General features: G+C 36.1%; 1 protein-coding gene across 1 annotated transcript; it reads right to left on the bottom strand.

The window, feature by feature from the left end:
* Window positions 1-536: 536 nt before the first annotated feature.
* si:ch73-40a2.1 (uncharacterized) lies at window positions 537-12,258 on the bottom strand. Its single transcript, XM_067451994.1, has 14 exons — window positions 12,069-12,258; window positions 11,936-11,991; window positions 10,645-11,239; window positions 9,567-9,999; window positions 9,108-9,193; window positions 8,698-8,847; window positions 6,297-6,404; window positions 5,355-5,435; window positions 5,027-5,119; window positions 3,618-3,739; window positions 3,376-3,485; window positions 2,986-3,148; window positions 1,549-1,682; window positions 537-1,175 (listed from the first exon to the last, which is right to left on the bottom strand). The coding sequence occupies exons 1-14, from the start codon at window positions 12,154-12,156 to the stop codon at window positions 941-943; spliced, it is 2,454 nt and encodes an 817-aa protein (XP_067308095.1). The 5' UTR covers window positions 12,157-12,258; the 3' UTR covers window positions 537-940.
* Between the last annotated feature and the right edge of the window lie 1,117 nt (window positions 12,259-13,375).

Raw genomic sequence — 13,375 nt, 5'->3', positions numbered from 1 at the left:
CAGACCATTTCTCAATAACAGAAACGCCAATATTCTTTTTTAATATATTATTTATTGAACAACAATATTTAATGAACAATCACATCCAAGTCTGCACAATAGCAAACAGACAGACAAGCAAAACATTCAATCAAAAGTACAAAGGTTAAATAAAAAGATATATGAAACTTTTAATTAAAATGTATTTTACCCTATAAATGTATTTAAATGTCCATTAACAAATGTAAAAAAATAAAAACACTAAATACAACATAAATTCACAGACATTATAACCCATATACAAAAATTAGATATTTTTAAAATTCCTGTTTTAAAGGTTTAATTAAAAAAAGAAGGATCCTGTTTCCTCCAAACTATGTATATATATATATATATATATATATATATATATATATATATATATATATATATATATATATATATATATATATATATATATATATATATATATATATATATATATATATATATATATATATATATATATATATATATATATATATATATATACACATATATACATTGTTTGGAGGAAACAGGATCTCATCATAATGCTTCAATATGACCCAATCTGGCTCACACAAACTTTTATTGCACAGCAGGTGTCCCTCATCCTTTTCCTTCTCTTCCCTCACAGGTCAAAAAAGAATTTTGAGTTCATTGAAATTAAAAATTTGAGTTGAAATTCGACAACCTTTATTCAAATATTATTCAAATATTTTTGTAAGCATATTGGATAATTGTGTGTGTTTTTTATTTGTGACGATGCGGTGAAACATGCCAAATTGTGCTATTTTCATGATTTATCACATTTTTAATGTGGTTCAGAAACAATAATATTTTGAGTTTCTATTTATTAAACCAATTCCTTTATTGTATGAACTGAAATTTTGAATTTCAATAAACTTACAATTTTAAGGCAACCAGGTTGCTTCCTTTTTTAAGTTAAAACAATATTTTTTTCCAGTGTATATGTTGGTTGCAACATCCCCTTCCCCTCAGGCTCCAGGGCCTCTGCGCTGTCCTCCTCCAGCCTCAGGTTGATGTAGTGGGCCTCGCTGCTGTCCTCCAGGGGTGGAAGCTCAGAAAGAAGCCCTTTGAGGCTCTGGCCCAGCTCTCCAAAAGCTGGCCTCTGAGAGGGATCTACATGCCAGCAGCTCAACATCACCTCATATCTGACAGAGAAAGAGTCGAAGAAAAAGGTAGAAGAAAAGTAGCAGGAAAAAAAAAGCACAAAAGCACTACAAGATCTCCAGATCTGCCGTTTAAATACTTGCAATTTACTGTACGTTTCTAAACAATGCAAAAACATTATTAGGTTATATGCCATGATTTAATCATAATTAGGTTATATGCCACTTCATAGGCACATCACTGCTGGGACTCATAAGGATTCCTAGAACAAACCTGAACTATTCTTAACCCTGAGTCTTGCAACAGACATTTTTTGTAAAAACTTAGTCACAGTTTCCTGATAAACAGAATATTGTTTTAATCCATATAATTTTGTGTGGTATGACTTGATGAAAAATAAACAAAAGTCCTTACAATTTGCTGTCGATGTCCCCCTGTCTGAGACGGTGACCTTTCTCCAGGAGGTCCAGGAGTTCATAATTGGACACACCTGGATAAGGTGTCTTCCCCCTGGATGTGATCTCCCACATGGTTATTCCAAAAGACCACTGTGACACAAAAGGAACATCACGGTTGATAAAGTTGTTTTTGGGTGAATCTCACAAAAACATGTCCAGGTCATATTTTCCCCAAAGTAATACATATTTTATTTAAACGTTTAAAAAAAAATCTGTTTATTGGAACATTTCTACTCTAAGAAGTTTTTTTTTTTTTTTACATTAAGTTTTTTTAAATTTAGTTTGTACAAAAAAAATGCTTTTTTGTTGCATGTTAAAGGTGCACTATGTAGTATTTTTGCAGTAAAATATCCAAAAACCACTAGGCCGGTGTTATATATTTTGTTCAGTTGAGTACTTACAATATCCCAGATGTTTCCAACTATTTGTAAATTGTGAGAAAATTGCTATTTTAACTAAGGACCGGGACGTGTCAGCATAGCGTTTGAGGGAGTCGCCTGTCAATCGAGTCATATCTGCGTTACCCTCGGGTTTATTCTGCAGAAGCGCTTTTGTCTTAGCAGTGTGAACATGTCACAGCAGTATCGAACGAACGCACAGAGTAACGTCATAACATCTTTTTAAACACACTTAAATGTACCTAATATGATAAACAGAGCTGCTTTACCTTATAATCATAACCAGAAAAAGCGGAAGTGTGCGCGTCCTGCGACTGTGTCCCGTCCCGTCATAATAAAAGTCCCGGTATTTGCGAGGCGGGTATTTGTTTAACAATCGCTCCAGTGGTCGTGCTCAGCTCCACAGCACTCGGTCCTGCTCTGCTTTACACAACAGTAACGTTAATAACCGCATCCATGAACGTGATTTCTGCCCGAGTCCTATTTTCCACCGACTGTGAGGTGAAGACCGCATGTCCAAAGATGCTGCGCTCACACTTGGCGTCACCAAACCACGCCTTTGTTTAAAATAGGCGCCCTCCAGTGGACGGAAAGTTGCACAGTGCACCTTTAAATGGTGTAAAGTGTTATACTCAAAATAATGGTCATAAAACATATTATTAATTTGTATACATTTGGGGCAAGAAATCTGCTCGATGTTTAATATATAAAATGTTTTAATATAAAAATCAAATCCACATTGCTATGATCAGATGCTTTCTTAAGTGCTGTTTTCTCACCGCTGTCATTTTTGTTATTAAGAGGAAAAAGCACAGCACAATTACATATTCATCTAAACGTCGCACTCAGCAGTAATTTAATTTTACTTATAAGCTACCAACAAAAAAGAATGGATTAGGGTTTGGCCACCGGTGTTGCTATTAACAAGGGTTTCTGAATTCTACATATAATATAGCCCCTTTAATACTATATTGGAAGTGTAAAATAGGACTCACCACATCACTCTTGGTGGTGAATATGTTGTCAGACACACTCTCTATTGCCATCCACTTTACAGGCAATTTAATAGTCCAGTTCTTATGCCTATAGTAGTTACTGCAATAGATCTTCTTAGACAGGCCAAAGTCAGCCACACACACTCGCATGTCATCTCCCAACCTGTGAAAGTGATTCCAGCATTGGGTAAGTGTGTGTGTGTGTGTGTGTGTGTGTGTGTGTGTGTGTGTGTGTGTGTGTGTGTGTGTGTGTGTGTGTGTGTGTGTGTGTGTGTGTGTGTGTGTGTGTGTGTGTGGTGGGGGGTATTTGTTCATTAGGCGTGGCTTCTCAAAGACAAATAATTATTATGTTGTTGTAAAATGTGCTGTTTTGCCCTCCTGTGGACTCACATGCAATTGCGGGCAGCCAGGTCTCTGTGTAAGAAACCCTGAAGGCTGAGATACTCCATTCCTGCAGCAATGTCAATCATAAAACGAAGAAGTCTCTGATAAGGCAAACACTGGAGAGAAGAGAGAACATATATGATCAGATTTGTGGTTATTTCACTGTTAATGCTTAAGCCTTTATATAAAATCAAAGTCCATTAGAAGGAGTTGTAAATGTTTTTTTTCTCTCTGTATGCGAGACTCACCATGGGAACATCACCATAGCGGGTTGCTTTGAGGAAGCTGTGTAGGTCTCTATGTTTCATGTATGGGAGAATAACAAGTGGTACAACAATGGAGGACTCCGGATCCAGCTCTAGTGCAACCCCTGTTAGACACGAGTATAAAATAACCTCATAAAACATATTAAAGATAATACTGTCTTATGCACTTTATTTTGCAACGTGGAAGTAAGCTGTATTCTGTGAATTTGCAAGGCTTTCAATTCATTCGCTGCTAAATCATATGCATACGTAGATGCCACATTTGATCGCTCAAGACATGTTGTTGTGTTCGCCATCTTGGAACTGTTATCCTCATGAAATAAAAAGTATGAATATGTCATGCTTACTGTTCTTTATAAGCTTGTGCACCAAAACAATGACAAAATTTGCATTTAGAACATTTATAAGCATTCAAAATGTACAGTCTCTTATTCCGCCAATGTGGATCAATGATTTTGATGACATCCCTCTCCCTCTGTCCAATCAAATGCTCTCTAGAATCTACAGGAAGATATATTATGCCCTTTTTCACAAGATGTAATATAAATCTCTGGTGTCCCCAGAATGTGTCTGGGAAGCTTCAGCTAAAAATACCCCCCAGATCATTTATTACAGCTTGTCAAATTAGCAAGAAACATGCTGTTTTTGTGTGTGTTCCTTTAAATGCAAATGAGCTGCTGCACAGAATGATATATTTTAAAGCCATATGGAAAAGATTAGGAGGAGAAACTGCTGCTTTACCGAGCTCAACGGCTCTGTGATATAAACGAAACCCTATTGGCTATTTTAAAAGGGGGAGGGGCTGATCGATATACCCCTCCCTGTCTTCCTGTTTCATTGGAAACGACACCAACACATTGGATAATGCTGCGTCTCTAATGTTTCAAGGCACTTCATCATCTGCTAATGTCTATTGTAGATATAGATATTCATACACAATAACTAGCTTGCAGATGCAAAGTCAACTTGACGGGACACATGTACATTAAATCTAGCTCCCCTCCCCCATACCGCATGACCTTGACTGGCTGCTGATTATCACAGTATTGGAAAGATGCCAAATTACATTATTCCACATTAGAGTTGCCATGATCTATTTAATTCTTACAATGGTACAGCCCCCCTATAATTAGGCAGGTCAAAGACAAGCAGGAGGTAAAAGTCAACCAAATCCCACTGTTACTGTGCAGCTACAGGCATCACCAGGGGAACTGGTTGAAGTTCACACTTTGCCCTTGGCTTGAACAGACCTACAGGCCACAGATGACCAGTTGCCATGGAAACGTCTGTGCCATTTGAAATCAGGTTATCCGAAATGCTCCACTCCAGATATAAATTAAACATTGTAGCCTAGATCAAATATAAAATAATTTCATTCAAAAGAGACATACCAAGCAATTTAACTACATTCGCATGATCGAAATGCTTCATGATTTCTGCTTCCTTGAGGAATGACTCCAGCTCTTCTTTACTGTAGATTGCGTCTACAATTCAACAGGAAAGTTTAATGACATTATGAATGAAAGACGTTGATTTAATAGCTGTGTAAATGGCATTGTATCAAGCAAGTGCTTAATTCTTAAGTAAGATAATACTTTTCAACATAATATCAGAAGCTCTCTCTCTGTCACTTGCTCTCTGCACTACACACACACACACACACACACACACACACACACACACACACACACACACACACACACACACACACACACAAACCTTTTGAGGTTTTCACAGCCACTCTGATATCTTCTCCTTTTTGAGGGGAAAATATGCCTTCATAAACAGCCCCGAATTCTCCTGCAGAGAAATTTAAGTCTAATGAAAAATGACACTTAAAATATTGTTTTTAATTTATCTCTTCCTTAAATTTGAACTTGATGTAACTTAAAATAAATTAAATAACTTAAAAACAGTCATTAACTCTTTCCCCGACATTAGCTATGCTTCCATCCCCCCATTTTTATGTGCATTTTGGGATATTGCATAATAAAATATGCTGGATGGAAACAGCAAAATGTGCATAAAATCTAAAAATTCACATAGAAAGTGTATTTACACAATATGTGCTCATAGTTTATGAAGTAGTAGCCTATCATTCATGTCACATGCATTTCAACATTTATGATTTTAGATACAGTAGTGGCCAAAAGTGATGTCTGGGGGGGATTGGTTTGCAGATTTGTTTTTAATGAAGTTTTATTTTTAACCATTGAATTTTGAGAAGGAAAAAAAAAACTGAACTTGGTTATTTTCCTGACATAACTATTTGACAAAAAAAGAAGCACACAACAGCAATAAGCTTTATTTTAGATGAAACAAAAAGCCTACATTGCATACAATATAATCCGTAATTTCATTGGTTCTCTCATCTCTTCACTGGTTTTTACATGTGTTCATAGTGTTCATAATTTCTTCGAATGACAACCTGTCCAATAATTATGCCTGTGTAATTTAGTATTTTTTATTGCGTTATGCTTACAAAATCGTAAACTTAAAAAATCTTGATGAAATCAAACATTTTGAAACATTTGATCAAAGGACAATGGACATCACTTTTGGCCACTACTGTATGTTCAATACTACAAGTGACCTACAGGGCAAATTTGCAAGACCCAGAAAAGACAGTAGCATTCAGTGTGAGATTCAGTTTGTTTTTACCTTTCCCAAGCATTCGGCGCAATGTCAACTTTGTACGCGCCACCAGCACGTCTCTAAGGCCGCACAGCATATCACTCATCCCTTCCAACATCTGAACTGAGCATGACACTGACAGACAAACAGAGACATAGGAAAAATGGAGAGTGAAGGATGAGAATAATGTCTGGGTTAGTTTTAAATAAAGCAATTAACTAAAATATGACAGGTCTGTGCTCCCATATGCCAATATACCAAAGTCTGCAATCAGAGATTTCAATATTAACATTTATCACTAAATTACGACCAGGTGTTGACAGCCATCTTAAGAATTTTGTCTTTGAACTTCAGTTTTTGCTGCATCTCTGTATACAAAGCCGATTCCAAAAAATTGTGAATAAAGACAGAATGCAATGATGTGAAAGTTTCAAATTTCAATATTTTATTTAGAATACAACATAGATGACATATCAAATGTTTAAACGGAGAAAATGTATCATTTAAACAGAAAAATAAGTTGATTTTAAATTTCTAAAAAGTTGGGACAAGGCCATGTTTACCACTGTGTGGCATCCCCCTTTTTTTTATTAAAGTCTACAAACATCTGGGGACTGAGGAGACAAGTTGCTCAAGTTTAGGATAGGAATGTTGTCCCATTCTTGTCTAATACAGGCTTCTAGTTGCTCAACTGCCTTAGGTCTTCTTTGTCACATCTTCCTCTTTATGATGCACCAAATGTTTTCTATGGGTGAAAGATCTGGACTGCAGGCCGGCCATTTCAGTTCCTGGATCCTTCTTCTACGCAGCCATGTTGTAATTGATGCAGTATGTGGTCTGGCATTGTCATGTTGGAAAATCAGAGATGCAGGCTTCTGAATTGAGCGCTGTCCTCTTTAGTCCGGATGACATGGCGCCCCAGTTTTCCAAAAAGAACTCGTCTGACCACAGAAGAGTATTCCACTTTACCACAGTCCATTTTAAACGTGCCTTGACCCAGAGAAAACGCCTGCGCTTCTGGATCATGCTTTGACATCTTTTGGCTTCTTTTTTGACCTATAGAGTTTTAGCCGGCAATGGCGAATGGCACGGTGGATTGTGTTCACTGACATTGTTTTCTGGAAGTTTTCCTGAGCCCATGTTGAGATTTCCATTACAGCAGCACTCCTGTATGTGATGCAGTGCCGTCTAAGGGCCTGAAGATCACGGGCATCCAGGATGTTTTTTCCGGACTTGACCCTTACGCACAGAGATTGTTCCAGATTCTCTGAATGTTTGGATGACATTATGCACTGTAGATGATAACTTAAAACTCATTGTAATTTTTCCATGAGAAACTCCTTTCTGATATTGCTCCAGTACTTTTCGCCTCAGCATTGGGGGAATTAGTGATCCTCTGCCCATCTGGACTTCTGAGAGACACTGCCACTCTGAGAGGCTCTTATTATACCCAATCCTGTTGCCAGTTGACCTAATAAGTTGGAAATTGGTCCTCCAGCTGTTCCTTATATTTACATTTAACCTTTCTGGTCTCTTATTGCTACCTGTCCCAACTTTTTTGGAATGTGTAGCTCTAATGAGCCAATATTTGGCATGACATTTCAAAATGTCTCACTTTCAACATTTGATATGTTATCTATATTCAATTGTGAATAAAATATAAGTTTATGAGATTAGTAAATTATTGCATTAGTACATTATCCAAACTTTTTTGAAAAGTTTGTATTTCTATGGCATTGCTGCCTAAGAGTAATTAGATGGTGAAGTGGATTTACCTTTTTGTAGAGGAAACTAAAGTTATCATGAGCATTGTATTTTTTGATGTCAGGTGCCAGGATGAACCAAAAACTAGTGATGGAACAATTTTTGTTTCCTTAAAGAACCATTTTGTGAAAGGTTCTTTAAAGAACAATTTTTTTCCGTTTCATAGTCTAAAGAACCTTTCTCCACTACAACAAACTTTTTGTGCAATGGAAAGGTTCTTTGGATATTAAAGGCTCTTCAAGGAACCATACACTCCACCAAAGAACCATTTAAGAACCTTTATTTTAAGAGTGTACATAAGGTCTACAAGCTATGCACATTCGTTTTATGGTTTTATACTCATATGGCCTGTTCAAACAAATAATGATAACAATATAGATAACTATATTTGCATCCACATCAGCACACAATATCATTCTGTCATTCAATATTATATTATATTATATTATATTATATTATATTATATTATATTATATTATATTATATTATATTATATTATATTATATTATATTATATTATATTATATTATATTATATTATATAAAATACGTCAATGCATGTGCAGCTGAGTATTTTCATTGCTGGTAACACACTTTGTCTGAGGTTAGAATGGTTATGAAAGAACAGAAATGAATTGAAACTTTTAGATTATCACCCAAACATACTTGTGCATTCCTGCTGAAGTTGGTCATTATGCAGTTGTTCATATCCACAATCACTCCGAGACACTTCGGCTCCAGGTGTTGTACTTCCGTGAGGATTAGGACTATATTCGCCACTCTGATTTGCTTGATTATTGCTGCCCACCCTAAGCGCTGCATGAAAATGGGGCACAGAACTCAACAGCTGTGATCTCAAATACTTTATGAGCTTTTCGAGGATTTCCAAGACCCCAAATTATACTCTTATTTTTTTGTAAATAGAACTGTTTCTATTTATATTTCGCTTAGGGATGTTTAGGAGAAACACAACTGAACAAACTAATGTTCTGAGTTTTATGAAAGAGAAACATATATTTTGTACAACATTTGTCATATTCATGCAATATTAGGAGATGAAACAGAAGAGGACTCACTATTGACTAGCTCAGACTCAGTGTGTTCTTGTTGTCTAGGACGTCGATACTGAGCCACACCAGAGCTGAATATTTCTTGACCACCACTGAAAACACACACACACTCAAATTAGTAAGTAACAAAACAGTCAATATTGTATGCAAACAGAATATTTATATATATTCTGATGCCAAGCAGGCACATTCCCTTCCCTTAAAATTGAGCTATTGCCATGCTAAAATGTTATGCAAATTAGTTTTAGCTCAGATCCGAACCGGAGAAGTGTCAACCAATCATATGCATCCCAGGTCATTTCTTAGTAATCATTCAGTATATACAATCTGTATACAATGTGCAGTTTGTCAATACATCTCTTACAGTGATAATGTACTGCTTTTACAAATATTTAGTGTAAAAGCAGGGTGAAATTCCCATTATCCCAGGGATTTTAAAGGGTCAAGAATTTCAAAGCATTTTACCTGAACTTCCGACGCCATACAAAAATGAATGCAGCAGCTATGATAAGAACCAGGACACACACTAGAACAACAGTTACGACAGGAGAGAGTCCCTGTCTGGAATCAGCGCTTGGGACAGAACTGGAATAGGCTCTTGGGACAGGACTGGAATAGGCTCTTGGGACAGGGCTGGAATCGGCTCTTGGGACAGGACTGGAATCGGCTCTTGGGACAGGACTGGAATCGGCTCTTGGGACAGGACTGGAATCGGCTCTTGGGACAGGACTGGAATAGGCTCTTGGGACAGGACTGGAATCGGCTCTTGGGACAGGACTGGAATAGGCTCTTGGGACAGGACTGGAATAGGCTCTTGGGACAGGGCTGGAATCGGCTCTTGGGACAGGGCTGGAATCGGCTTTTAGGCCAGTGGGCACTGCAGGGAATGAATCTCTTCCTGAAACACACACATATACATGGCAGTATAAGTGAATAATAAAGGATAGTTGCATTTACCGTAGGCTACTATTGCTGTTGTAACTTGAATTCTTCAGTAAGATGATCAATTATCATTTTGGTAAGGAATCGATTGGATCGTCATGTGAGTAACAGTTTGCCCTGCCCCCGCGACAGGAAACACAGAAAATAGAAGAAAATCTCTAAGAGAAGGAGGGAAAGCTATTTTTACTAGGGCACATTAATTAAAAAATAGATACGTAGATCATTTATAATAAATACTGCAATACTCCTTAAAAAATGGATTGTCAAATTTGATTTCATTGTGACTTTAAAAAGAATATTTCACCCAAAAACGTTTGTCATCATAGCCTTCACCTGTATGCTTTTTTTTATTCAGCGAAAAGCAAAATCATCAAGCTGCTCTTGAACTGCTCTTCCAAACAAAAGTGGATGGTCATTTATAGAATTATTATACAATACTTTTTTTCTTGCTTGAAAAGCCAATTCACTCTGATATGACGTTTCGTGCCGACTTTATTCGGTTGTTTAATTGGCAGAAAAATCTAAACTCAATTTATGATCTTAAATTGTATAGCTAATCTAACTGAACACAAGATGTTTGAATAATAAATCATTATTTTACCTTTGCAATTGTTTCCGTCTGTCTGGTCTCCTGCATCACAGACACATGACCCCTCCGGTGGACCCCACGTCCCATTAGACTGACACTTCACCTCCACAGAACCGTTCACACACACTCTTCTCCTCAACCCTCCTGCTTCGGTTTCCTCAAATTCCATTTGGTTCCATGCAAACGTTGGACATTTCATGAAGAACACCTGGATGGAAGCGATGTAAGTGCACTTACCGCTGTAAGAAAATCCCAGGTAAAAGCCATTCTGAGAGATCGTTCCCAAATTAAGACCCTTAGCATGGCTCAGGTCCTCATCCTGAGGAACAGCATCGACAGGAAATGGATGCTGGACTCTGATCATAAGAACAAGTCTTTGTGGTCCTCTACGGTTCTGATCCTGAGGTTGGTTAGATTCTCGCATATGGATATAAAGAGGCTCCTGGTCCATTTGAGCAAAACTTAGGTCAAGTAGAAGCTGTTGGGCATGTTGTTTGGGGATCCAGTTGGTCCATAATGTTTTGGTTTTTCTAATGAAATCGGGGTTACACGCTTGGTAGATGGAGTGTGCATAGTCCTTTCCGAGCTGCATTTGTGTTTCCTTCCCCTTACATTGACCAAAAGAGAAGTAAATCATTCACTGTTACATTTTTATTAAACATTTACCTATATTAAATAATGCATCTGTTAACATGTTTTAATTTGTCTATTATCTGTACATAAAAAATACACATAAACTACTATTCAAAAGATTATTTATTTTATTTTTTAAATACATTATTTAATTCAGCAAGGGATTGAATTGATCATTAATCATTTATGTTACAAAACTTCTATTTCATATAAATGGTGTTCTTTTTTAAACTTTCTATTCATCAAAGAATCTTGAAAATTGTATCACGGTTTTCATAAAAATAAGCAGCACAGCTGTTTTCAGCATTGTTAATAAGGCGACACTACAGCGTAAAGCAGGCTAATAGCTAAAAACAGAAGTGACAGTTTATTTAATCTTTAACTAAAGTGCCCAAGGTCAAATATATATATATATATATATATATATATATATATATATATATATATATATATATATATATATATATATATATATATATATATATATATAAGTTAATGTTTTTTTTGAAGTGTAAAGAAAATGCATAGCCTATTATAAATCAGAAAATGGGCCAACCAAGTATTTGTTCATATTCATAAGGAACCAAAAAAAACGCACCCTTGTTGTGAAATGGCCCAACATGATATGAAATAGCCAGTAGAAATATAAAAATAAAAAACTGCAACTTACAGCTTTTGGTGGTATCCATTGGAGTTTGCTATTTTTGGTTGAATCAAATATGTCCTCTAAAAAAGAACAATTTGTAGTGTTATTTAATTTCCATTGCCTAATAAAATCACATTGGTGTGAAACCTCATCTTACCTCTGATTGGTGTTAACTGTGCAGCGGTTACAATCCATACAATGCGAAATAGAAAATATAATAGGCCTTTATTGAAAACCAGGTCCATCTTAGTCTTCTTCCTTTATACTGACAGGCGTAGCGATTTGTCTTTTTTTAGCATTGCCTCTTAGTAGAGTTCAAACTTCAGTAGTGGTTATAAAAAGTTTCAGTTCAGAGTTAATGTGACCACATGCGCGAATGAATCATCTTTCGGAAGCGTTTCATTTAAGGATCCGAGGGAACCGACTCGCAAAGCTTCGAATTCACTCGAAAGTTAACACATGGAAAGGTAGAAGAGAGACCAGAAATCCGTTTATAAACGTTTAAGATTTATATGAACTTATGAATTCGTTATGTTTTTTTTATGGCAAAATAGGATGCGAATGAGTAGGCTATCGACTGAAACTAAATTAGTATCAACCAATTCATTAAAACAAATTGCACCAACGAATCGGAGTTGTGAACTGGGCTGTTTCTCCAAAACTAGATCAGCCGGTAGATCAACTAGATCAGCCCTATGGATCAGCCGGTACCCCATTTTAGAATAGGTAGCCTACTGTCCGTTCATTAAACACATGAACAGATGAGTAATGCACTATTAACACTCTAATAACTACTATTAACTAACAAGAAACTCTGATTAATATATTAGTAAGTAATGGTGTTAAAGGTGATAGGTTAATAGTTAATCGATAACTACAATTGTTTTCACACCTCACAAAGAAATGCATAATATATAATTCATTCTAAAGTGAAGGTTCATTGTAAAAAACTATTAATGACTAAAGTATTCCCAAATCCTTCAGAAATAACTACTGATTATTTGGCTCAGTATTGTAAAGTAAAAAACACATGAATTAATGACCGAACAGTATTCTATCTACATCATTATTTAACCCAATTACGTTTGACTGTATGATCATAAAGTTATTTTATTCATATACTTACTTTTGCTATGATTTTGTTTCATTTTTGATCATTTAATTTATATATTTTGTATTTCTAAATTAATTATTTGATATGATGTTTTACATGTATGCATTTAGCAGATGCTTTATGACTTACAACTGAGGATTACATCTGTTATGTGAGGCCAAGAACTGCAAAAAAGAAAAAAACTAGAATAGAGAGGGAAATGATGTAAAGGCTAAGTTGTTTTAACTGGAATTCGGTGTAGCTGCCAAAAATGGAAGCACTGGCTCAATGATTTTTCTCGTTCCTGTTCAAGTAATCTTTTCCCCGTAAAGATGTTTTGCAAGATGTGGTGGGCTGTATATAGAGAGCAT

Source organism: Pseudorasbora parva, chromosome 1 (genome assembly GCF_024679245.1).
Source record: "Pseudorasbora parva isolate DD20220531a chromosome 1, ASM2467924v1, whole genome shotgun sequence".
Classification (NCBI taxonomy): domain Eukaryota; kingdom Metazoa; phylum Chordata; class Actinopteri; order Cypriniformes; family Gobionidae; genus Pseudorasbora; species Pseudorasbora parva.
This window is presented reverse-complemented; position numbering and strand designations above follow the sequence as displayed.

Excerpts from the sequence above, each read along its gene's own strand:
- si:ch73-40a2.1 (XM_067451994.1), bottom strand. The coding sequence starts at position 12,156 with ATGGACCTGGTTTTCAATAAAGGCCTATTATATTTTCTATTTCGCATT. Across the intron at positions 6,405-8,697 it reads ACTTCAGCAGGAATGCACAA|TGTCATGCTCAGTTCAGATG; the intron begins GTATGTTTGGGT and ends TTTGTCTGTCAG. Across the intron at positions 1,176-1,548 it reads GGGGACATCGACAGCAAATT|ATATGAGGTGATGTTGAGCT; the intron begins GTAAGGACTTTT and ends TTTCTCTGTCAG.